Source organism: Moschus berezovskii, chromosome 20 (assembly GCF_049115385.1).
Source record: "Moschus berezovskii isolate FMDL1 chromosome 20, NW_MosBer_1.0, whole genome shotgun sequence".
Taxonomy (NCBI): Eukaryota; Metazoa; Chordata; class Mammalia; order Artiodactyla; family Moschidae; genus Moschus; species Moschus berezovskii.
This window is the reverse complement of record NC_142479.1, coordinates 73,672,483-73,698,210: the sequence shown is the minus strand read 5'-3', so window position 1 is coordinate 73,698,210 and position 25,728 is coordinate 73,672,483. Positions and strand designations below refer to the sequence as shown.

Below are 25,728 nucleotides of genomic sequence, written 5' to 3'. Positions count from 1 at the left end.
CCAGCGGCCCGTATGCCAGGCGGGAGGCTCTAATAGTTTCTACGCTCCCCTGAAGGAGCTCTGACAGCCCAGACAGGCCAGGTCCCCCCACACTGGGGAGGTCACGTGACTCACTCTGGCCAGTGATCGCGGGCGACGTCCCTCCCGACCGGAAGCGGGCAGAGGTCCCTGGGTGATGCTGTCTTGCCTTCTGAAGGCGGCGGCCTCGGGGTTTAGATGCCCAGATCCTGCAAGACTGTGAGGGGAAGCCCCTTTGTGCCGGGTGCAGTGAGGGAGCCACAAATCTGTAAAGCCACAGGTTTGGGGAATGACGTGCTGCTGAGGCATGAAACCTCACGGACCCTGAGCAATCAGTGTCTGAGTTCAGACCGTGGACCCGGCCGCGCGTGGGAGAATAAACGTGGGCATCTTCAGAGGTGAGACAGGGGAGACGGAAAGGGGTCCAACCGATGCCTGAACTCAGGAGAGCGAGCCAAGGGAGCAGGGGACAGGAAGCACAGAACAGGGTGTCTCAGCCAAGACGGCTGAGGCTAAAACACAGCTAAGAGCCACACACCCAAACCCTCTTCCCGGATGAGTCCACGTTAGCAGCGAGATAAGGTTCCCACTGTCACCCGGAAAGCACTCAGCTGAAACCTGCCTCCAGGGCTGCCTGTATCGGCAGCATCGCAGGCACGCCCCCTTGTTAATTTACGGAACTGCTGTCCCATGGGCGAAAAACACGAAGCCACTGCTGACAGACAGCAGCTCTAAGAGGACAAGGAGAGAAGCACCAGCAGGACGTGCCGCCTTCATTCCAACCAGGACCGCGCTCCCGGAGCCGGAGGCCTCTAATCCCACACACAGATGAGCCCCAAATCATTTTTCCTGTTGCTGTTTTAAATTCCGTCTTAACGTATTTATGAAACTCTGTAATCTAGTTAACGCTGGAGCACGTGCCCCTCCATATAACCCTGTTCCTGCCATCACACTGATACCCTCTTAACAAAAGACACGGAAATGGAGTTCCGTCTCTAACAGAATATTCTAGCTTAATGAAATCTCCCTCAAACACTGACAAATGCTCGCTTGCCTACTGATCCGTTTTATCTCTTTGATAGGATGAGTAGATATCACAGCCCTATGACTAAAAAAAAAAAAAATTAAGTGCTTTCACTGATAAATACAAATGTCCTGGTTGAGTAATACAGACAGAGGGGTGACGGCCGGGGTGCCCCCTCCGAGTCACGCACAGGTTGGTTCTCATCTCTGAGAACAGCTGAGCGCCCCAGACGCCCCCTCCGGTACAAACACCCAGGAGAGACGGAGGGAGAAGGGGTCCAATGAGAGCCAGCTCAGTGGTCAGCGAAGATCGGGCGCTGGATGAGTAACAGTTTAAAACTTAAATTCGTCCAACCCATCTTTCTAAAGACTGAAAGCAGGGTAACTTTTCTTACTATTTTTTAACCCTTAGTGGTTGAAAGAGACACTCCTCGGGAACCATAACCTCAAAGACGATGCATGGAAAGACCACAGGGAGGCGTTTAAACTGAATGACCCCCGGGAACTGTCCAGGGCCGCTGCCCAGCATCCGCTCCCCTGCCTTCACCCTCGGCCCAGGACAGGAAGGCCCCAGCACATCCTGCCCCCCCACCCCCGACGGCTAAGCTCGGTCGGCTGCAGCGCAGGCCCGCGCCCTGCTCCCTGCCCAGCGCCCCCGCCCCGGGCACACCACCCTCCCCTCAACTCGTCCAGCTCACACGCCTGCTCCCACTCCGGCCGCCCCTTCACGCCGGGCAGGGATCCAGCCACCAGCCTGACTGTCCTCTCCCCACTCTGGAAACCTCAGCAGCCCCGCTCACTCAGCAGGTTCAAGACCACAAGACTTCCCTCAAGGCCGAGCCTTCCAACTCATCATCAACAGTGACCATCACCACCGTCCCCGTTATAGCCTGCTCCTCCCCCCACCGCCGCCTCACCTCACATCCAGCGGCGGCCACCTCCCAGACAGGCCCCGGGGCTGGAAACATCTCTCCAGCACCCCCCTGGCTGCAGGACCCCAGACACTGCCCAGGTGAGGAGGGGCCTCCCGGCAGGCTGCCCCGCCCACTCCTGTCCACTTCTGTGTAGTTCTCCGCACAGCAGTAGCTGTGTGGTCCTTTCCATGGAAACTCTGATGAGGCCAGCTCACCCCTGAGAACCTGTGTTGGTTACCCCGCCACGGCTTTCAGGCTCAGAAACAGAGATCTTCAACCTGGTCCGAGACCTGCCTGGCGGCCGTGCCGACCTCGCCTGCCTCCTCTGCCCTGTGCAGACACTGCAGAGCCCAAGAGCCCTTCTGGACCCGTGACATGTAGGGCTCCCTCCCCAGGGCTGTGTCCACGCTGGCTTCTTACTCAGAAGGCTCTTCCTTCTTTTTTTCACCTAGATAGCCCACACCCTCTAGACCTCAAATATTTCCCTGGGTGAGATGTTCATGACCCCAGACTAGGTTAGCCCCTTGTCACCCGCAGTCAGAGCCCCATGGCCTCTCTGTTCTTTTTTTCACCTAGATAGCCCACACCCTCTAGACCTCAAATATTTCCCTGGGTGAGATGTTCATGACCCCAGACTAGGTTAGCCCCTTGTCACCCGCAGTCAGAGCCCCATGGCCTCTCTGTGCACCCACGATGACAGGCCCATCACCAGAGGGATGAGTCTCAAGAGATGTGTCTGGTGGATGAGGTGACGGTAAGTATCCACAGAGTAGATAGTCATCTAAAATTTTAGACCCTGTTCTAAGAGAATTCCCCCCCAAACCTGTCATACTAAAATTCAAATAGCTATCTGATGAGTTCACATTTCGAAAACATGAGGTAAGAGGTGGCCTAAGGACAGGGCAGAAAGGAACTAAAATAAAGAATTAAGACATGCACATGGAGGACACACAGCTTTAGAGCAGATGTCAAGAATTTGGACATGAGAATATAGGAACAGTTTTCAATAAGCTGATTATCAGAAGTAGAACAAAGATATCACTTTCAGCAAAACCTCCCCTTCAAATGTTATCAAAAAGTCTACAAATACTGAAATTAGAAGCCCACTTAAGTGACGCCCAAAATCTGAGTCTAGTGAACAGATACATGGACACACCACCGAGGCTACGAGAAGACAAATCTGCGCTGCGCAGAGACCGCCCAGCTCGGGGCAAGTCCAGCAGAATCGACCCAGCAGCTCAGGAGTTCAGACAGACAGGCACTGCAGCCCACGGACACACCACCAAGGCTACGAGAAGACAAATCTGCGCTGCGCAGAGACCGCCCAGCTCGGGGCAAGTCCAGCAGAATCGACCCAGCAGCTCAGGAGTACAGACAGACAGGCACTGCAGCCCATGGACACACCACCGAAGCTACGAGAAGACAAATCTGCGCTGAGCAGAGACCGCCCAGCTCGGGGCAAGTCCAGCAGAATCGACCCAGCAGCTCAGGAGTTCAGACAGACAGGCACTGCAGCCCACGGACACACCACCGAGGCTACGAGAAGACAAATCTGCGCTGCGCAGAGACCGCCCAGCTCGGGGCAAGTCCAGCAGAATCGACCCAGCAGCTCAGGAGTTCAGACAGACAGGCACTGCAGCCCACGGACAATTAGAAACCTGCTGCCAGCCCAGTGAGGGCAGGAACAAAGGACACTCCAGGAACGCGTAACGCCTGGACTGCTGTTTCAAACATAAAGCCACGCCACGCGCCTGTGAAACCTCCTCATCTGCATGTGTGATGGCACCCACTCCAGCACTCCCGTCTGGAAAATCCCAGGGACGGGGGAGCCTGGTGGTCTGCAGTCCAGGGGTCGCTAAGAGTCGGACACGACTGAGGCTACTTAGCAGCAGCATCTGAATGTGCGAGGCTTGACTGCACTTGTTGAAAGCATCTTTAACCACCCTCAGGATGTAAGACAGGAGACTAGGGAGCATGTTCTTACAGATCTCTGTCTACATTCTATTATGACGGATTCAGGAGGCGGCCCTGGGGAGGGAAGAACATCTGGATCCAAGCTGTAAAAATGCCTTAAAAAAAAAAAAAACCCATGACGAATTTACCTTTCAAAAACTTTTTGGTGAAATATCACAAAAATCCATGTGATGGAAATAAAGTAAATAACACCCCCAAAAAAGAATGTGTATGTAATATACATATATCTGTGTGTATGCATGTATAACTGAGTCATTTTGCTATACAGCAGTATTAACACTGTAAGTCAACTATACTTCAATTAAAAATTTTTGAAATAATTTCAAAACAAAGAAACAAATGTAAACCCAATCCCAGTCACTTAGTTGTAAGATTCAGGCAATACTTAACCTGAGAAAACCACCTGTCCTCAGTGGCTGTGGAAGTTACAGAAGAAAAGCGCTCCCTGTCTGCTGCTCGACAGGGGCCACATGCAGGCCAGGCTCAGCCAGTGTCATCGCGGTTACCATCACTCCCAGCAAAACTAGCTCAGCGCCTGGGAGGAATATGCACGGAACCCGTAATGAGGCGACCAGATGGACAGCAGCCAGCACAGACGTAAGTCTCAGGGCCTCAACATCAACCATAAGATGCAAAACTTCACAAAGGCCAGCTTTTGGGGGCGGGGGCAGAGAGACAGAATGCGGACAGTAATGGAAATTTTAAAGGTCAAATTTGCACAGACAGGATTTGTGCATGCAAAGGCATGCAGTCCTATATACTCAAAGTAATCCTAGGGCTCTATCTAGCTCAAAGGATTGTAAGCAAGCTTTCCAAAAAAGAATAATAAATCACAACTACCCGCCCTTTAGGGCTTCTCTCCTCTCCCTCAGCTGCTCTGAACAGTTTTAGGAGTATGGCACCCTGACTTGTGTCCATCAAGATCTCCTCTCCTACACAAGTCTGAATCCCACTACCAACAAGCATCCCTGGGGTCAGTTCAGTAGCTCAGTCGTGTCCAACTCTTTGCAACCCCATGAACCGCAGCACGCCAGGCCTCCCTGTCCATCACCAACTCCCAGAGCTTGCTCAAACTCATGCCCATTGAGTCAGTGACGCCATCCAACCGTCTCACCCTCTGTCGCCCCCTTCTCCTCCCGCCTTCAATATCCCCAGCATCAGGGTCTTTTCCAATGAGTCAGCTCTTCGCATCAGGTGGCCACAGTATCGAAGCTTCAGCATCAGTCCTTCCAGTGAACCCCCAGGACTGATCTCCTTTAGGATGGACTGGTTGGATCTCCATGCAGATCACTGGGGTCAGGGTACCATTATTTCAGCCTATGGCTCCTACAATATAAAGTGCAAAGTTCTTCTCCCAGTATTTTTATTTTCTCTCCAGATTAGAAAGGGGCTCCAGAGTCATTATTTGGGTCACAGAACTCTGCAAAATGCCACAAAACCAAAACGCAACTCAAATGCCAGATTTCAACTGTAAGGCATTCACATAAGTTAGACAGGCAAAAAAAAAAAAAAAAATCACTTGGACCCTGAAAGCCAGAAAATTAACATTTTACATGCTGCCAATCAAGAAAAACATCGAGGAAGGACCAGGGGATTTCTTTTTTTCAATCCTAAATCAACTCAATTCCTGGCTAAAGGCCAGTCCCCAGCAACCAGTGGTTTGTTTTGCATGAAACTTTCAGCATTTCAATGATAATATTTTTAGAAAAAAATCCAGCACTATAGATTATTTTCCCGAGATATTGTGCTTCCGGGGATAATTAAAGGAGGGGACACACAAACACTGGGCTGGGGGCGGCGCCGCAGCAGGTCAACGGCTGGCAGGACGCTAGGAGGCAGGCAGCCTGACACGGGGCTCGGCCCCCTGCCCACTCCAATCACCACTGCACAGCCGCCACTCGGAGCCTGGGCTGAGGGTTCTGACACTAAAGGAGGACCCTGAAAGAGACCAATATTATCTGACAGCAGCTGGCAGCAATGCCGCGTGCTTGCTACCCCTCAACAGAGTCCAACGCCCCCAGTGCAGAGTGGAAGAAAAGGGTCAGTCACTCAGTCATGTCTGACTCTTTGCGACCGCATGGACTGCAGGCCAGCAGGCTCCTCTGTCCATGCGGTTCTCCAAGCAAGAATACTGGAGTGGGTTGCCATGCCCTCCTCCAGAGGATCTTCCTGACCCAGGGATCAAACCCAGGTCTCCTGCATTGCAGGCAGATTCTGAGCCACTAGGGAAACCCCCCGCCTCAACTGCAAAGAGGGATCTAAACCAAGGTTACCTCACCTCCAGTCTAGTGCCCGTTGGCCACAGGGAGGGCTCTTAATTTGCACACGTTAACTTATACACGCTGACTTTTTATATACGCTTCAGCGCCCGTGTGTAAGTCATATTACCCAGTTATACTCCCTGATAAGACTCAGAGGGTCTGCTCACTCTTAGGAAAACCCTCGTCCGTATCAGCAGCTCATACACGGTTCTGTGCACAGCAGAGCCAGGAGCTGACAGTCTTCTCCTCCGAAGGGGAAGCCCCCGAACTCGCTCCTCACAGGCTTACTCTCCATGCCCCCACATGTTCCACTGCACAAAGATGACTGTAAGACCCAGTTTTGATCTCGTGTTGGACACCGAGGTCAGGAACAAACAGACCACGTATACGGTTGTGTGGGGAAGGTTTAGACAAGAAAATGACTGTATAGCAATTCAATCGGTGATTATTTCCACCACCCACAGACAGACATCCCCCCTACACACACACCTCTTGCCCACAGAAGTACTGGGTAAAACTAAACTTTGCATAGAGGTGTAATGAACGCCGTCCACTTAAGGGAAAACCCCTGACAACACAGTTTTCCACGAGCAGCACGCAGCCCCTGTTTCCAGGTTGTGTACCATGCCCTGTAAAACTATACTAGTTCAACTGGCTTATGTTCCTTTCTCAGTTTTGGATACTTTGATAGAAAAACCTCATTTAAGGTCTTTCCACATTAATATATGTGTGAGTAACATGCATGTGACCTTAAAAAGGCATCTGAAACTACAGACCCAAACTGAACTCAAATCCAAGAGAACCTCTGGATCCAGGTGCCAGCTTGCAGAAAGCACAGAGGAATATGATGGGCTATGAGCATTCAGTTAACAGGATTCGACTGTGGGAAAGTCTACAGGTCCCAAAGTCCAGGGACGCCCCCAGAAAGTGAAAGGGGTATGAAAGAGGAAGTTGTAGATTAAAAGAGACGTGAGGACATTTCCAGTTATTTTAAGTGTGCAAGATGAAACTACAGAGTCTGTGGATAGCCACACAGCAAAACTAAAAGCAACGCACAGAAGTGATGATCTAAAAGTCACAGCGGGAGTTCCTCTGGGGGAAGAAACGAGACAAGGGGAGGACTAGCGCGCTCATCCGCTTGACCCGGGGGCGGCTGCACCAGCGTGGGCTACGTGGCGACCCGCTCGACCGCGCACTTTCTGTGGGGCTTAACACATCTGCATCTTATTCTACAAGGAAAGGCTTAAAAGGGTATGATCTGATTTACTCCCTCAGGATTCTCTAAAGCTGAACTCTGCTACCACAGCCACTAACAACGCCGAGGAGATCAAACCAGTCAATCCTAAAGGAAATCAACTCTGAATACTCACTGCAAGGACAGATGCCGAAGCTCCAATACTTTGGCCACCTGATGCAAAGAGCCAACTCGTTGGAAAAGACCCCGATGCTGGGAGAGACTGAGGGCAGGAGGAGAAGGGGCGACAGAGGATGAGACGGTTGGACGGCATCACCGACTCAACGGACCTGAGTCTGAGCAAGCTCTGGGAGATGGTGAAAGACAGGGAAGCCTGGCAAGCTGCAGTCCATGGGGTCACAGAGAGTCAGACAAGACTTGGCGACTGAACAGCAACATTCAACTTTACAAATAAACTGCAACAAAAAATTGGGTTCCGCATTTCAAGGGCCCGACAAGCAGACATTGCTGATGATGACACAACAAGACAACGCTGATTACAGAGCATTCCCAGCATCACACAAAGTACTGGATGACAGCCCAGAGAACAAGGTGGCCTTCCAGATCAAGCTGAACTCCTAGTTCATCTCCCCAGAAAAATCCTTGCAGGCGCAGGAGACCCTTGGCCACCAGGGGCTTCCATTCTTAGGCTTCTGCTTGTAGGTAAGATTCCTGGCAACAAAGGGCAACATGAGCTGAATGACAAGCACTCAGCAACCAGTGAACACGAGCAGAGCCCACCCAGCCTGGCACTGCCCCGGTGCGACCAAGGGCAACGAGGCAAAGGCGCGGTCGGCTCGTTGTCAAGGAAGACACCTGACTGCGCCGATGCACCGCCAGACAAGCGGGGCAAACGTGACTGGTCCCCGGGGCTGAAGATCAGGCGCAGGCGGGGTCGTGCGCAGCAGGACCCAGAGTGACGATCTGAGGGGGCTAAAGATCAGACGCAGGCGGGGTCGTGCGCAGCAGGACCCGTGCTGACGATCTGAGGGGGCTAAAGATCAGGCGCAGGCGGGGTCGTGCGCAGCAGGACCCGTGCTGACGATCTGAGGAGCAGCTGATGCAGCGGCAAGAGAGGCACGGCACACAGTGACCCTGACGCGCCCGGATCACCCTGAAACCGTCCCCACTTCCGTCCACGGAGAACCGGCTTCCATGAAACCGGTCCCTGGAGCCGAGGGTGGGGACCACTGCTGCATAGGGCCTCACAACAGAAGGAGGGCATTAGCGGAAAAACTGGTGAAAATTCAAATGAGATCTACAGCTAATACTGTACCAATGTGAATTTCCTGTTCTTCATAATCATACTACGGTGATGTGAGATGTTAATATTGGAGGAGTTTGAGCAAGCTCCAGGGGTTAGTGATGGACAGGGAATCCTGGCATGCTGCAGTCCATGGGGTCGCAAAGAGTCGGACACGACTGAGCGACTGAACTGAACTGAATATTGGGGGAAGCGAGACAGACAGACATACTCCCTGGACCGTTTTTCAACCTTCCAGTGTCTAGAATTAGTTCAAAAGTTTGAAGGAAAACTGTTTCTTCCAGAGATTTAAGGATCTGGATGATAAAAAGCTCCCCTTAGAGCCAAGTGTTGCTCAGTCACTTGAGGGCAAAGTGAGGTCTACAGGTCTCAAAGCCCAAGGACGCTCCCAGATAAGGAAATGGGGATGAAAGAGGACGCTGTAGATTAAGAGAGACTTAAGGACATTTCCAGTTACTTGAAATGTGCAAGGGTCTGTGGACAACCGCGGAACAGAACTGGAGAAGGTGTCCGGACGTGACGGGTCTAAAAGTCACACTTTAGAGGAGGAAACGTCTGCAGAACTGACTGTCCGAACTCACTGTCCCACTGCAGGGTCAAAGACTTTCTCAGAAAAGTGAACTGAATTTGAAAAGGAAGGCTATTATTCAAAGCAGGCAACAACTCACATCTAACAGCAGGCACAAAGGATAAAAAAGGTGGCCTAGAAACTTCCCACTCCTAAGTCCTAGCAGACCTTCAGAAGTGTTCACATATATATAAAATCAGCAGTGATAGTGTACTGAGGATTTCCTAAATTTAAATCCAGGTTCAAACTTTCTTGGAGCAATAAAGATGTCTGAGAGCTAGGATAAAGAAACTGACCGAGATAGGGGGTGGGGGGGAGAAACGAACATTTTTGGCTCATTTTTAAAGCAACTTAGAAATCTAGGACATAAAGAAAATTTTCCACGGAGCAGTTAGAAGACTTATGTTGTGTCTGGATTTAGAAAATACTGAAAAAGGTATGCAAAAGGCCCATGCTTCATTTCCGTTTCATCATTCTGTGTATTTTCTGAATTTACGTATTTCTAAGATCAGAACCTCAAGTCGGGACTTCCCTGGAGATCCAGGGGCTGAGACTCCATGCTCCCAGTGCAGGGGGCCCAGGATCCATCCCTGGTCAGGGAAATAGATCCTACATGCTGCAACTAAAAGACCCTCAGAGAAACAAATAATTTTTTAAAAAAGAACCTCAAGTCAACACTGAAACTAAGATTTAATTTCTATATTTGTACCACTGCTGAGAAATAATTTCAATTCTAACAACGGAGTTACCTGTACTACAGAAAACAAAACCACTAAATAACAAACTTGATGGTTACATTCAGTCGCCCTTCCTGCTTGGGGGGGGCGGCTACTAGACTCTGCACACTCAGAGGCTAACAATATCGCATTTGCACATGCGTGCTTCAAGTGTACAGTCAGCTCTGTCGCAACATCTCAGTGCAAGATTAAAAGCGGAGGGCAGGAGAAGGGGGAGGCAGGGGATGAGACGGCTGGATGGCATCCCCGACTCGAGGGACATGAGTTTGAGCAAATCTCAGGAGACAGTGAAGGACAGGGAAGCCTGGTACACTGCCGTCCACGGTGGTGCAAGGAGTCAGACACAACTTAATGAGTGGACGACCAAGGGCAGACTCAGCAGCTCAGGGGAGTCGCTCGCTGCCAAGAGCCAAGAGGAGCCAGTATTAAAAAGACAAAAGTCAGAAAGCACGTGATTTCAAGCAGAGCAATTTTCCCTGCCTGTGAATTCTCATTCAACACAGCGCCTGACGCACTCTCGATGCTTTAAACAGGTCTTTGTTATCGCGTGTGTGCCCAGTTGTGTCGGACTCTGCTGCCCCGTGGACTGCAGCACGCCAGGCTCCTCTGTCCACGGGATTCTCCAGGCAAGAGTATTGGAGCAGAATGCCATTTCCTAGTCCAGGTCCTTACGTTATTACCAGACTAGCAATCTAATTATGAAAGATAAATGTACAATCTTTACTCAATAAAACTCCCAGGCTTCAGAGCACAATGCCCACTTGTCTCCAAAAGGCGCTGCCGTTTCTCCAGTGCCGGCTTTGTTTGCAGATTTCCTCAGGCTTTCATACAGAGATTCCTGGACAAGCACCGAGACTCGCTGGTCGTAGAACTGAAGGTTTCAGACTGCAGAGGACGCAGAGTGCGAAGGCTTATGAGCCACCAGGAAGCAGGAAGCGGCCCTGGGAGCACCACCACTGCACAAGCCGGGCATGCAGACCAGCTCTGCGGCTGGGTTCACACACAGCGTGGCACCCTCCTGGCCAGTTCCACCAGTCACACAGCCTCCACAGTCCCTCCCCACTTGAATTCCAAGACCAAGGCTCTTCCTGGTCTTGTAACTACAGAATTCACCAAGGAGGTCAAGGTCAGTATATAAATGCACATGGATTCAGATGATTAACCTACATTTAAATAGAAGCCTGTTTTTAATTACAGATACATAATATTAAATCTAATGGTTAGGAGTGCTATCCAGCTTCTTAGTGACTAAAATCTTGCCCATCTGACACAACTCTTTTCTACTGAAAATTTTCTTTTTAATTCTAAGTCTCCACATAGCTTCAGACAAAGTATCCAGAGCATCAAATAAAACCTGACACGACAGGGACACATGGGAAAACAGAAGCTAGAAGTTGATGCATTTTCAGAATTTGGGATAAAACTCAGGACTTCAATTAATCCTCCACCATTAAGCAAGCTACCCAAGCATCCTGCTCAGAGTGAGCCTATCAAAGTTAATGTCGTGAATTCTGAGTTTATGCTTTTATTGATCATGAAGAGTGTGTTACGCTTCTCACCATCCTATTAACTGAATCCAGTCAGTCCAGAACCTCGCCCAGTGAGTCAGCCTCTGATCTCCAATACCTCTGCCGTTTATCTCAATCACTCCACAGCATTATTCATTTCAGACAACCATGGAAGTCTCAAACATGAACTGCTCCAGCTCCCACCCAACAACTAATCTTCATAAAACGTGATTTTGCAAGTTAATCTGCATCACACGAGCACAGACTCAACTCAGCCGTCAGGTGTTGTGACGCTTGGTGGCACAGATGAACAAAGGGAAAACAGCAGCCCTTAAGCCAGACTTGACCTTGGACCTAGAGAATAAATATCAGTCCTGCCTGCTTCTGAACTGTCTATCCGCAAATTAAAGCAGAAGAGTGATAGAGTTTCCCATGTTAATAAGTCACTCAAACTAATTTGTAGAAACTAATGTCAAACTAAAGCAACAAAAATCACTTTAGTAATCAAAAGTGATTTTAGACATTTTAGTCATTTAGTGATCAGCATGGGAAAAAATTAGATTTCCTCAGAAGATTTCAGAATTAGGTGTACAACCTGCTGTATTTTACATGGATGACCAACAAGGACCTTCTGTCCCGCGCAGGGGACTCTGCTCAGTGTTATGCTCCACCCTGGAGGGGAGGGGCGCTTGGGGGAGAATGGACACACGTACACCTACAGCTAAGATCCCTCGCTGTCCACCTGAAACTGTCAACTTTCTCAATGCTCTAAACCGGCTATACCCCGATATAAAAGTTCACAGTTAAAAAATTAGGTATTATGACCCACATGATCATTTGGTAACCTGGAATTTCCAGGCAAGAACACTGGAGTGGGTTGCCATTCTTGCTTCCAGGGGATGTTCCCAACCCAGGGTTCGAACTCTTGTCTCTTGACTCTCCTGCATTGGCAGGCTGATTCTTTACCACTAGCGCTACCTGGGAAGCCTGCCTCTTAATGTTAAGCACTCATATGTGACTTCTCATGATTATAATTGCATTAAGCATCTTTGAGAACAAAAAGTATGATTTAAACTACTCCTTACACTGTAAATAGTCAAGAATCAAGCTGCAAGTTTCAAAGTTTTAAAAGGTAACCATCTCCCATTTCCACCTTTTAAGGCAATTACAAATAGTTGCAGGTAGTAATTCAAGAAGAGGAGGAAAACAACTGAAGCTCATTTAACTTCAAAACAAATCCAAGCAAACTAAGGAAAACCTTTACAAGCATGAGCATAGCTTTCCCGAATCAGTGCGTTTTATTCCAATTACAACAAACAGCAACACAAATCATACTTTATTAAAAAACGTGACAGAAGGAGAATCGAGTGAAAAACTGAGTAAAATGGATTGGCCGCTTACGGTACAGCTTCAGATGCTGAGGACTTTCTGCAGTGAGACAGACGCTTAGTCCCTCAGCCTGCTCTCCAGGCCAGCCCACGGTGGGCCAGGCCTCAGCCTTTGCCCAGCACCCCGCCCTGCGGAAGCAGCAGGGACGCCAGCTCCCAGGCGGCGGGGGCACATGCTGAGCACGTGCCATCACAGCAGCAGTCCCCTATGAGTCCCTCCTTTGCAAATCTGAAATCGAGCACAGAGCCCACCTTACATTCTCACCAGGGTGCCCTGCAGCACCCCTTTACCATCCTTTCCCAAGGGTTCTGCTTAGGATTATAACTCTTTCCTAGAGTTTAGCACCATGGAGAAGGAAGTATAACTACTGATCGTGAACAGGAACAATGGCTGAACAAATCGGTATGCAGTCTTTAAAACACAAAGTGCTACCGGTTTTACAGATTATGAATGCTTTATTTCTTCATTATTTCCCTTATTAATGTGTGTAAGCCTATTATAACTCAGTGTATCGCCTCCAGTCCTAATCTCAAGGCTGCAAAACCCTGCACTTCCGACTGTTATCAACAGAACCAGCTTCAGAAGACAAAAACAAATATAGTATATTAACGCATATATATGGAACCTAGAAAAATGGTACTGATGAACCTATTTGCCAGGTGGGAATAGAGATGCTGACTCTCTGGAGAAGACCCTGATGCTAGGAAAGACTGAAGGCAAAAGAAGGGGGTGACCAATGATGAGATGGCCCGATAGCATCACTGATCGACTGGACATGAATCTGAGCGAACTCCAGGAGACAGTGAAGGACAGGGAAGGCTGGCACACTGCACTCCATGGGGTCGCCAAGAGCCAGATAGGACTTAGCAACGGAACAACGACAAATAAAGACGCATCCTTCCACACCTCCACTGTCCAGTGAGGGTTGTAACTGAAGTCTGACAAAGCAGGGGGAGCCTGAGGGCAGAGGGTCACTGGGTTAACAGCATGGGGTCCAAACCCGCACTGCCCGGTATGAGTCCAGCTACACCACTTCCCAACTAGGCGACCTCGGGCAAGTCAGCAAACTCCTGTGCTTTGGTTTGCTCTTAGTTGACTCACTGGAAAAGACTCTGATGCTGGGAAAGGTTGGGGGAGGGAGGAGAAGGGGACAACGGAAAATGAGATGGCTGGATGGCATCACCGACTCTGTGGACATGGGTTTGGGTGAGCTCTGGGAGTTGGTGATGGACAGGGAGGCCTGGCGTGCTGTGATTCATGGGGTCGCGGAGAGTCGGACACGACTAAGCGACTGAACTGAACTGAACTGAAAGTGGGAGTAACACTTGCCCTTTTCAGAAGTGCCGGGTGAGAGACTAGACGCGCCACTCCAAGAATCAGTCTCACTGACAGGACAGCTGGCACTCAGGTATTGGATCTCTAGAGTAAAACCTTGCTCAGAATTCAGCTGTTGATCAGGTCTTCCTCTGCTGCGGCCCACCAGAGGCTCCTTTCTTACACCAGTTGGATCTAAACTTACGTACAGTACATCTCCAGGTCCTGGGCTTCCACCCTTACCTCTTACCTACCTACTTAACCCAGAAAACAAATGACCTTGTAATTCCCAAGATGCCAGAACTAGAGACGTGCAGGCGTAGGGGGAAAGAGCACCTGAAGCCAGCCAAGATGAGCTGCCCTCCCGCTAACCTTACCCACTGAGCTCGGTCTTAGGCAATTCATAACTTGTGCTGACACTGACACTTTATCACATCATTCCCCTCTATTCCATTCCTGGTAGAAATTATTTCCAGAAACCATCTCCCCCTCTGCATAATTTAATAGAGGGTTTCTTTTAATGTAGCCGTAGTAATTTCAACCAGATCTGACTGCGAGGGCCATGCCAACCCTGAAATGTTCATGTCTCAGGTCAAAGTCTAACAAGAGGTTTGCTGGGTGGGAAGAGACTCGAAGGGTTTGTCATGGAAATTCTGACGGACAGAGGAGGACAGTGAGGTCTTAATTCTCTGTTACCCAGGCGTGTTTCAGCGTTTCCCTTCACGGCGTCATTCTTTCCTCCCCTCACATAAACTTAGGCTCTGTAGGCACCAAAAAGTTTCCGTTTGGCTCTGAAAAGTGTTCTCTGCAGAACTGTTAGAGTTTACGCCCGAGCTCCACCCCATCACTGGCCTGGCAGATTCATCAGGACTCATTTCAAAATGATCACACCCTGTGCTTAACGGGGGGCTTCTGAACAAACGGATCTCAGATGAGAGCTCGTGCACGTTCGGCAAGTGGCTGCATTCAACACACGTCTATCTTTCGATGGACTGACGCCTGCTGAGGGCTCGTAACTCGCTGACAGCAGCTCCCCTGGCACCCACCCCACCACTACCCGCCCCGCCTCCTGTGAGGGCACAGAAACCTTCCAGGTACAAGAAGTTTAAAACCGCCAGTGTCAAGCCAAGCTCCTGCTCCCTCTGGAGCATGACAATCAGGCTTCAGCTACTAGCAATCCCCAAGCAAAGGACCATTTCAGTGACTGTCACACACACACTGGTGCTGGCTGAGCTTCTTGCCCTGCACCCGAGGCTGGACACTGCTGCGGCCCACCAGAGGCTCCTGTTTAACTTGTGCGGGAGATTCACAGATGCCTGGACACTTCTCAGTCAGAAGGCAGACGCACTACGTAGTTTATTCCTATCATTCTAAATTCAGTAGGTTTAACATTTCACAGAACTTACAGGGACAAACTGGAATTCTCCATTCTATATTTTGATTAAGCACTCTTAGCTATGACAAGCCTACACAGCATATTAAAAAGCGGAGACATCACTTTGCCAACAAAGGTCCATTTAGTCAAAGCTATGGTTCTTCCAGCAGTCATGTATGGATGTGAGAGCTGGACCATAAAGAAGGCTGACCACCAAAGAATGGATGCTGTTGAACTGTGGTGTTGGAGAAGAATCTTGAGAATCCCCTGGATCTCAAGATCACACCAGTCAATCGTAAAGGAAATCAACCCTGAGTATTCACTAGAAGGACTGACGCTAAAGCTCCAATCCTTTGGCCAGCCAACACAAAGAGCTGACTCACTGAAAAAGACCCTGGTGCAGGGGAGGATGGAGGGCAGGAGGAGAAGGGAGCAAAAGAGGATAAGACGGCTGGACGGCACGGATGGCCCACCCCCGACTCGATGGGCGTGAGTCTCAGCAAACTCCAGGAGACAGTGAAGGACAGGGAGGCCTGGCGCACTGCCATTCGTGGGGTCGCACAGCGTCGGACACAACCGAGCAACTGAACAACGACACAGCTTCAGAAAGTACTTTTCTCAGCCATCTCACGATTTCCTCCCAGCTGACATGACTTTGGATTATAAACTAGACTTTAAAAAATAGCAGGCAGGCAGAAGTCACCCTGATCCTTCATACCGTTTAATATTTATATAATCTCACACTCAGCAAATATTTACGTAGTGTCCACTGAGTGCCAGGCACCGCATTAAACACTGGAGATGGAGAAGGAAGACTCAGTCCTCGCCCTCGAGGCGGACAGAGCAAACAGCAAGCCGCGCTCCAGAAGGAGGGTCCCACGGCAGGGAGGGTGGAAAGGCCTGGGAGGCACTTCAGGGGAAGACTCGCAGGTGAGGCGAACCATCTGGGCCCATTCAGGCGGGGAGAGGAGAGCAATCAAGAGAAAACACTTCCTGGGAAAGCACATCTCAAGCACTTATCTCGGGTGCCGGGAAGAAGGAGAGCAGCCCTAGGCGTGCCTGAGAAAGCCAGGATTGAGGAGATGCCGCGTCCTGGCGAGGAGCCGGGCTCACACCGACAGGGACGCTCTGCCGGCAACGAGTGCTACTGTGAAAACACACCCTGGAGGGGGGAAAAAAGAAGTGAGCGTGCTGAGCGTTAACATGCCTGAAAACTTAAATTTGAGAGTCATCCAGGAGAGTGAAACACTCAGGATAGTAAGTCACTTTAAAGGAAACGGACGTGTCAAAAAAACATTTGAGGTTTCTACTGCCGAGGAGGAGGAGTAACCACGCCACACGCCTCAGCATCGGCTTGGGGGTGCGGTGTGAAGAAAAGCACTTTCACTTAACGTACTGAGAAGAAGAGCAGCGATTTAGAAAGCCATTAACCAGAAATCATTTCATAATCAGTTTGCACCAAACGGGAATCCCCAACACCAGTTTTTTCCCTGTGTCTCTGTTTCTAACGAGTAAAAACTGTTAACCCTTCCAACTGCCCACCTTAATCACACTTTCCCGCATTTTGGGGATTACAGGCAATTTCATCTTTGAAGCTGAAATAAGGCTTTGGTCTGACCTCAGTGCAAAACCTCCAGAGTTTCAAATTAGACACACTCTTACTCGGACTGGTCTTTTTGGAACTCAGATAACCAAGAGTTCATGTATAGTTCACACAGCTGCTAATCAGGAGAGCCTCCCTGATGGCTCAGAGGTAAAGAATCCACCTGACAATGTAGGAGATGCAGGTTCCACCCCTGGGTCAGAAAGATCTCCTGAAGGAGGAAATGGCAACCCACTCCAGTGTTCTTGCCTGGAAAATCCCATGGACAGAGGAGCCTGGTGGGGCTACAGTTTATGGGGTCACAGTGAACCAGACACAACTTAGCAAATAAACCACAACAAATCAGATGAGAAGGCGGCAGGGGATCCTGAGATGCTGACCTGTTTTGAAATGGAAAATCCCGGCTTCCACTTTGAAAATCAGTGGTCCAAGAGATGCTGACCGGTTTTGAAATGGAAAATCCCGGCTTCCACTTTGAAAATCAGTGGTCCAAGAGTCTAGGGGCAGTCAAGCCAGCACGTGGGGAGGACAGGGACTGCCAAAGGAGCCCAGCCTCATGGTGCAGCCCCACCTGGGTCTCAGCCCCCAGCCCCGCCAGCACTGCTGACCACGCTGCACGGCTCTCGGAACTCTGAGGCCTGTGTGGGAATGACTAGACATCCTTTTCTAAAGAGTTGCCAACTCAACCCCTCTCTCTGTTAAAGGTCACCCTCCCTTAGAGAGACCTGGTTTTCTGGAATTCCTCAGCTCCTACAGCTAAAAGGGGAGCCACTTTTCTTTTTCCTTCATTCAAAACATTACCTTTCATTCTCAGAGAATATTGATCAGACACCATTCTGTTCAGGTGAGCTAAAATATCGATCCAGAGACAGGCCTTTAAGAAAGAATGTCAACAGGAAAGGTATAGGGAAAGCTGACTTTTAACCCTCAATGACGGGAAAATACAGAGATTCACGGGGTCACAGGTCAAGTTCAGGATTTGGTGTGCTCTTAGCAGGAAGTGGGTCAAGACTGCACACTGACTCAGAGCCATATCGCAGGCCCTAGAAAGTGAATGAAGTCCCTGAGGACGACCCCACACATCCTGCTCATCCGCAGGGACTCATTCTAACGCCATTCTGGAGCGTGGACTTCTCAGTGGTGCTAGTGGTAAAGAACCCACCTGCCAACGCAGGAGATGCAAGAGACACAGGTTCCATCCCTGGGTTGGGTGGGGAAGACCCCCTGGAGGAGGAAACGGCAACCCAGCCCAGTGTTCTTGCCTGGAGACTCCCACGGACAGAGGAGCCAGGCGGGCTGCAGAGTCGAACATGACTGAAGTGACAGCACACACTCTACGGCGTAATCAGAGAGCCTGGGTGACAGGACGGTTCACCTTGTGACATTCACCAAGAGGGAAGGAATAGAAAGAGCAGGGAAGACAGAGAGGCAGGTTAACCAGATGGAACAGACTGACCATGCAGGTTTGAGAAGCAGCTTCTGTCACTGTAGTTAGAGAAGTGCACGAGTCTCCCTGACTCGGAGGGAAAGAGAGGTCGGGCTGGCTCCTTCCCGTTTCCAGCAGAGAAAGCAGGAGTAAAGCGGCTTTGGCTCCGCAGCCCCAGAGGAAGTGCATCTGCAGCCCCGCTCCAGGACACACTGGGGGACGCAGGCCGAGCAGGACCGGCTCCCAGCCAGGGACAGGCCTTCCGGGCTTAAAGCTCAGCTTCAGGAACGGCCAGGGCCAGACAAGCATCCTTCTTGTTCTTTCTTTTCTTAAAAAAGCAGCCAAGGACCAGCTCTCTGCTAGCCTCACAGACGTGAAATGAGCACCGAACAGATTGAGCCAACCTACAGAGCAGTAAGCCGAACAAACAAGAAAGGCAGATTCGAGTCCTGCCATCTCGGATCTACACAGCAGCACACTTTTCTTCCTCTCTAAGAACCATAAGAAGGTCCCATGGCTTCCAGATCTACCATGGCCTCCTCGTGATCCAGGCCCTGGTTCCACCACGTCAGGCAGCACACCCTCAGCACGGGATCCTCCTGTGTCAGCTGCCCTGGGGACACGTGTTCAGGGTTCTCCCTGGTACCACAACGGGAGGACAGCAGAGTCCAGCAAGGAAAGGTGGGCATGACCTGGCAGACCTGCAGAAAGTCCCTGCTTCCGTGAATATCTTGGGGAAAGGAAAGAAGTGGGAAATCTTACTTTTTTGAACACTCTTACAAAACATGCTTTTTAGATAGCGTGTTCATGCTCAGTTGTGTCCGACTCTTTGCAGTCCCACGGACTGTAGCCTGCCAGGATTCTCTGTCCATGGGGTTTCCCGGGCAAGAATACTGGAGTGGGTTTCCATCTCCTTCTCCATTTCTAAACAGCACAGGTAACAAATTCCGCTGCAAGGACTAAAACTCACTTGTTTCTTTTGCTTTCCAATTCTTGACATTCACTAGGAAGACAGCACACGCATTTCAGGCTATCTTACTCCATGAACACAACTCATCTGGAGTGCCTGCCCCTCTCAAGCTGAAGCCAACTTGGCTGCAAATATGTCATCTACTGAGCAAACCAACAGGCTGCATTACAGCAGCGAGAGACACTGCCCCTCCTTCAGTGACAGGGACGGAGTACCAAGCCAGCCCTAGACTCCAGCTGCCATCTCCAGGGCGTGTGCTGCCAGGCACGGACGAGAACAGCACGCCTTCTGAATAAGAACAAGTCTGTCAAACTGCGACGACAGGAAGGTAACTTCGGTAACACTGGCAGAAAACGTAAACATGTTCCAAAATGACCAAATGTCAAGACTGAGGCAAGAGGGACGTCCCTGGCGGTCCACTGGTCAGGGTTCCATGCTTCCACTGCAGGGGGCACAGGGCTGATCCCTGGTCGGGGAGCTAAGATCCTGTAAGCTTCGAGGTGTGGCCAAAAAAAAATTTTTTAAAAAGGGTGTGGCAAGCAGCAAAATAGGAAAACGCTGGGTAACCGCTGAGCGCTTAAACAACAGCGACAACCGAGGGCTGGGATGGGGAGGGAGGCTCTGGGGGGGGGGGGGGACGTGCATATGCACGGCAGAGACCGATCCAACACGGTGAAGCAAGTACCCTCCAATTAAAATAAAATTAAACCCTGGAGAACACCACCGTCCCGAGCCAACATTACCTCGGGGACAACCAACAATAAGATGACAGGTTAGTATAGGCGTGCCGGAGTCAAATACAGATGACACACGGCAACTGTAACAAGCAGTTAGCTCACGGCAGATACACTTATATTTGAAATGGCTTTTGGGAATTAACATGTGTAAATATAATAGGGGAATTCATTAAAGAGATCTGGTTTAACTCTTCAAAGCAAAGAAGAGCATGGGGACTTCCCTGGTGGGAGTCCCAGCTTCCACCCTGCAGGGGGCACAGGTTCCATCCCTGGTAGGAGAATTAAGATCCTGCAAGCTCAGTGGTACAGTCAAAAAAAAAAAACAAAAAAACAGAATAGCACACATTCACTACTACAATTTGGTTTGTAGATCCTCAATTTCAAATGTTAAGGAAGTTCACAGGACAGATAGAAAAAAAAGGCTAAAATGTTTTGGAAAAAGTGCTTAACCTCGTACAGGAGATGAAAGAAGGCCCTTTCATCTATTAAAGCAAAAATGCAGAGGATTTATTTGTATTATCCAACATTGGTTAAGAGTGAAGAGAAAGTGGTACTCTCACATTGATACTGAAATACAAATTGGAACCTTTCTGGAGAGCAACTTAGCTGTGCTTATTAAAGTTTAAAATGTATCCACACACTTCTAAGTATCTATTGCAGACATGCCTATACTAGAGCCCAAGGATACTGACAGCCTCATTTGCTAAGAACTTCGAAACAATTAAAATGTCTCTTGCCTAGAAAATCCCATGGATGGAGGAGCCTGGTGGGCTGCAGTCCATGGGGTCGCTAAGGGTCGGACACGACTGAGCGACTTCACTTTCATTTTTCACTTTCACACATTGGAGAAGGAAATGGCAACCCACTCCAGTGTTCTTGCTTGGAGAATCCCAGGGACGGGGGAGCCTGGTGGGCTTCCGTCTATGGGGTCACACAGAGTCGGACACGACTGAAGTGACTTAGCAGCAGTAGCAGCAGTAGAGACAGGAGAATCAGTCTGATGCTTCCACACATGCAACTAAACAAGGCAGAACCGATGTTCTGAGAAAGAAGCACTTCCCCATACCCACTGCTGGAAAAATGTGTAAGAGTGATCGAAAATTCAGATCTTTTTAAAAAGTATGTGTAGTTCAGTGAATGCATGGATGTCTGAAGTTATGCCTGAGGGAAAAGAAAACAAGGATACAATTTCATCTTTATACAGTGTTTGTACAACATACGAGCATCGCTTTTCTAACTGAGGTAAAAGGGGGCGATGCTGACATGAGGCCAGTGACCTGCTGACCCACTGAAAGCTCCACAGACGCTCCCGGGAGCCCAATCGGGTCCTGCCGCGGTCAACACACCCGCTCCCCAATTTCAGCAACAAAACCTGCAGGTCTGAAAGGGGCCAACTTCATTATCCCAGATTCTTTGTCTGTAGAAAATGATCATTTTTTAAATAACGTACCCACTTCCTCTTGTACATTATTTAGGACATTTAGTAAATACTTTTCCTTATGAGTTTCCATAGGTCTCCGTCCAAGTACATTACCAAAAATGACAGGAGAAAGAATCACATTAGCCTAGAATCACAAGGTTACATCCTTAAACTCCATGTTCAAAGACTTCAAATGCTGTCTCCGAAGCTCAGGTCCACAACTCTGAGAACCAGAGAGAGCCACTTTTCCTTCTATCTCTGAGACACACGCTCATCCTTTTTCAAAGGACTTTCTGGATTACTCAGTGCGACTCTCCAAATAAGTTTATTCAACAGGGGTGTTAAGAACAGTGTAAAGAAAAGTGGAATGCTGATGGGTAATGCCATAAAATATCTGCATCCAAAAATGTTTAGAAAACGTATATAAGAAACACATTCACAAATGTGTGGAAGGTTTTGAAAGGTGACCAACTTGCTAGCACAATGTTAAAGTCACAAAGAGTATACACCCTGCATATCTCTAATGCGCTTAATATTAACCAGTGTTAGGATAATATTTTCCAGGCTAGAATGTACTTTCCACTTGCCCTAATAAACTGAAGCCCAGATGGGAAACGTAACCAGGATTAAGTAAACATAATATAGACAGTGAGGAGAGCTAATGACCTGGGATGCCTTCATGAGCAATAAAGCATTCAAAAAAAAAAGCTTCAACAAACAGAGGGTACGGAAAACTGGGCATTCGGAGTGTGTGAAATAAATGCACGTTCAGAGAGGAAATGCGTTTCTGTGGATGCGGCCAAGAGTGTCAGATGCTGTCACAAAACCGATGTGAGGGAGAGACGTGCCTCAGGCAGCAGTCTTTAAAACATGCAGACTTGATTCTGGCTGGCAATCCGTCACCAAAACCCCCAGGCATCTTATGAGGGTGCTGTATGGCCCACAGTGAGAAGTCCAACCCAGTTCCTAGGTAAAAGATGAGCCAAAACAGGAAGAAAAGCCACACAAACACAAAATGATTCCATTTTTTTCCTGAACACCCACAAAGACAGCAGTTTCTGACAAGAACGTTCTTGACAAAAAAAAAAAAAAAAAGTTACAGGAAGGTTTTATTCCCTTGAAGAGAAAGGCAGGTCTATACGCAGATTACCAGAAAATACCAAATTGTGTTCTTCCCACAGGCCCAAGTTTACAGCCTTCACATTTTTAAAACATCTAAATGTGCCTTTGCTTTTTTATCAAATAAAAGATGACTGGAAACACTGTTCTCGTCTGGATTGCTTATTTCTTGTTGTGCCTGAAAATAAAATCCAACATGGCAGCTTACCTTGGCACTGGAAGCCTTGTTTCCCAAACCCCCTGAAAAACAAACAAGAAAAATGTCTTATTTTCTGTTGACACCACATCTTAAGCCAGTTATATGACAAAGCAGTCTACAGAGGTAAAGGTTTGCACATGAAACCCAATGATTTGACAGGAAAACATGCCTAAACAGCTCAGAGTGCAGAGTCAAGTCAACTTTGAAAAGATCTGGCCTCCAAAGTCTCACTAAACTCATTTCAGCATATTCAAGGTTCTTGCCAGTTTTTGTTTCCCCCTAACATTTTATCAGTACTTAATTTAAGAACATGACTATAAAGTTGTTGGCTACAATATTCAAGTAACAAGAAGAACTTTATGGTTAAAAAACCAAATCTATAAAGATGGCTGAATTTGGTCCCTAAAGACCAACTGAAAATCTTTTGCCCTAAAAACAAACAAGTGGCTTCCTCATTTGTTATGAAGTATTATTTACCTAGAAATTATCATGTAGCACCACTCTTAACACTATTTTGGCTTAAAGGAGCCAGATTTTACAGTGTCATCCCGATTGTTTGCATGTGAGATGACGATCTGATTTTACTGTGAACCAACAGCATTCAAAGCACATTCAGAAGCTATATTGCTCTTGTAAATTACTTTAGAGAATTTACTCTCTAAGCAGAGAACTCCGACATGGACATTAAATTGCAAACACCATTTCAACTAGGATGAACTACATTAAAATTCTCAGAAGGTTATGAGTCATAAACTCTTGCTTTACATAGCATTTTAAATTTACAAAGCACTTCATATATCTTTATAATTAGTCACTCCCCACCCCCCAAAAAAAATTTAAATGCAAACAGTTTTAACATATCAGTGCTTTAATATTTGAGTTGTAAACCAGGGAAACAGAGAAGAAAACTGAAAAATTAAAACCACGGCTAGACCGTGCTGGGGAGTATTTTCCTGGAACTTCAGAGGGGCTGCTCTGCAGCTAAGTGGAGAGAGGAGCATCAGGGAAGCAGAGGACAAGGGGATCTTTATTGCCACTTCACGCTACACCTGGTGACCTGACAGGCCACAACCGTTCACAGGGGCTAACAAAGGACAGTGGCAAGTCTTCAGCGAGCCTGGGTGTAGAGGTTGCAAGTCTCTCTTCTACCCTACCCTGGTCCTGCAAAAGTAATCGGCAGTCTGTTCTGTTTCAATGGAATTTCACAGCTTACACGTGAGGCCGAAGACGTCCTCTTAACTAAACGCAATGTCTCTGCCTTGAGGCTCCAAGAACTAAGCAGTCTTGTCTACACTGACCTCGGAGCTCAACCGCTTCAGGCGCTGACTACACCTCGGAAATCATTCAGAGAGGGGCTGTGCTTTATACTTAAGTGTGGTTTGGAGTGGATTTCTAAAAAGAAGCGAAGACACTAAGCACCTTATTAGCACATTTGTGGGGCTTTCCCTTAAAGATTCCCCCAGGTATGGCGGATTCAGATAGAGCCACCCTGAAGGGAGAAGTTAAGCATCTATTAATTAGCGCGTTTGCGGGACTCGCCCTTGGAGACGGTTTCCCTGTGCGATGCATTCAAACAGCGTTCGTTCTCTCAAGAGCCCCACCGGATCCATGAGCCACACAGCGGCTGGGCAGTCTCCCGGCGCCGCTGCCCCTGGGGTGGGGGAGTCAAGGAGGCCTAGACGGCTCTGACTGGGGGGCGGGGGGCTTCCTACAGGCAGCGGCAAGAGACAGTACGGGTGCAGGTGGTCTGGCAACCCAAGAGGAAAAGACGAACGCTTCTCCAGTGAGGCGTGTGTGCTGCCTTTAGTCTTAGCTTTCTTAAAACAGCTGGGGGAGAGGGGGCATCAGCCTTCTGAAAGTCAGTCAAAGTCATCACCGTCGCCCAGGAAACAAGCACACGCGCGGGTCCCTCCGGCTGGGCGGGACCGCAGACCCGGCGGCCGCGGCGCGCGAAGCGCGGCCCGGGGGACCCGCTGCCTGGAGTTGCCCGCGCGGCGGCCGCGGCCCGGCGGGCAGCCCCGGCAGGCCTGCGTGCTCCCGGCCCGGGTCCGCGCCAGGCCGCCCGGCCGCCGCCCGCCCGCGCCCCCGGCCGCCCCGCGAGGCTCCGCCCGGGGCCCCGCCGCGCTGCGGGCGCGCACCCACCAGATGAAGTCGGTGCAGTGGCTGCAGAAGGTGGGCTGCTTGAAGAAGCGCGCGATGAAGCGGTGGTTCTTCACCTCGTGCACGTTCTTCTGCCTCAGCGCGCCTTTGCGGGCGAAGCGGTTGGCCACGTCCTGCGGCGCCGCCGGCTCGGCGGCCGCGAACACGTCGGCCATGGTCCCCCGCCGCCTGCGGCCGCGCCGGGCGCGGGGGGCGCGGGCGGCGGCCGAGGGCGGCCGGGAGCCGGGCGGGCGCGGAGCGGAGCGCAGCCGCGGGCTCGCTGCGGCCGCTCGGCTCTGACGGCGGCGCCGGCGCTCGCGCTTCCTAGTCGGGCGGCGGGGGCGGCCCGCCCACCGCGCATGCCCGAGCGCGGCCCGGCGGACGGGGCGGGGGCGCGCGGGGCGGGCCGGGGGCGCGGGGCGGGCCGGGGCGGGCCGGCGCGGGCGCGCAGGGGCCGGGGCGCGCGCGCGGGGCGGGCCGGGGGCGCGCAGGGGCCGGGGCGCGCGCGGAGGGCGGGCGGGCGCGCGCGGGGCGGG

General features: G+C 50.0%; 1 protein-coding gene across 2 annotated transcripts in view; it reads right to left on the bottom strand.

Annotated features, from left to right (window-relative positions):
* The window catches only part of PRKCA (protein kinase C alpha), a 316,402-nt gene extending 290,886 nt beyond the window's left edge, over positions 1-25,516 (bottom strand). The window contains exons 1-2 of one of the 2 annotated variants that reach the window (XM_055408778.2): positions 25,196-25,516; positions 23,063-23,094 (exon numbers count right to left, since the gene is read on the bottom strand). In XM_055408778.2, coding sequence (XP_055264753.1) covers positions 23,063-23,094; positions 25,196-25,368 — 205 coding nt within the window. In that variant the 5' untranslated portion in view covers positions 25,369-25,516. The remainder of the gene's footprint in view (positions 1-23,062; positions 23,095-25,195) is intronic. The other variant, XM_055408779.2, reaches the window with a different exon arrangement.
* Positions 25,517-25,728: the final 212 nt, after the last annotated feature.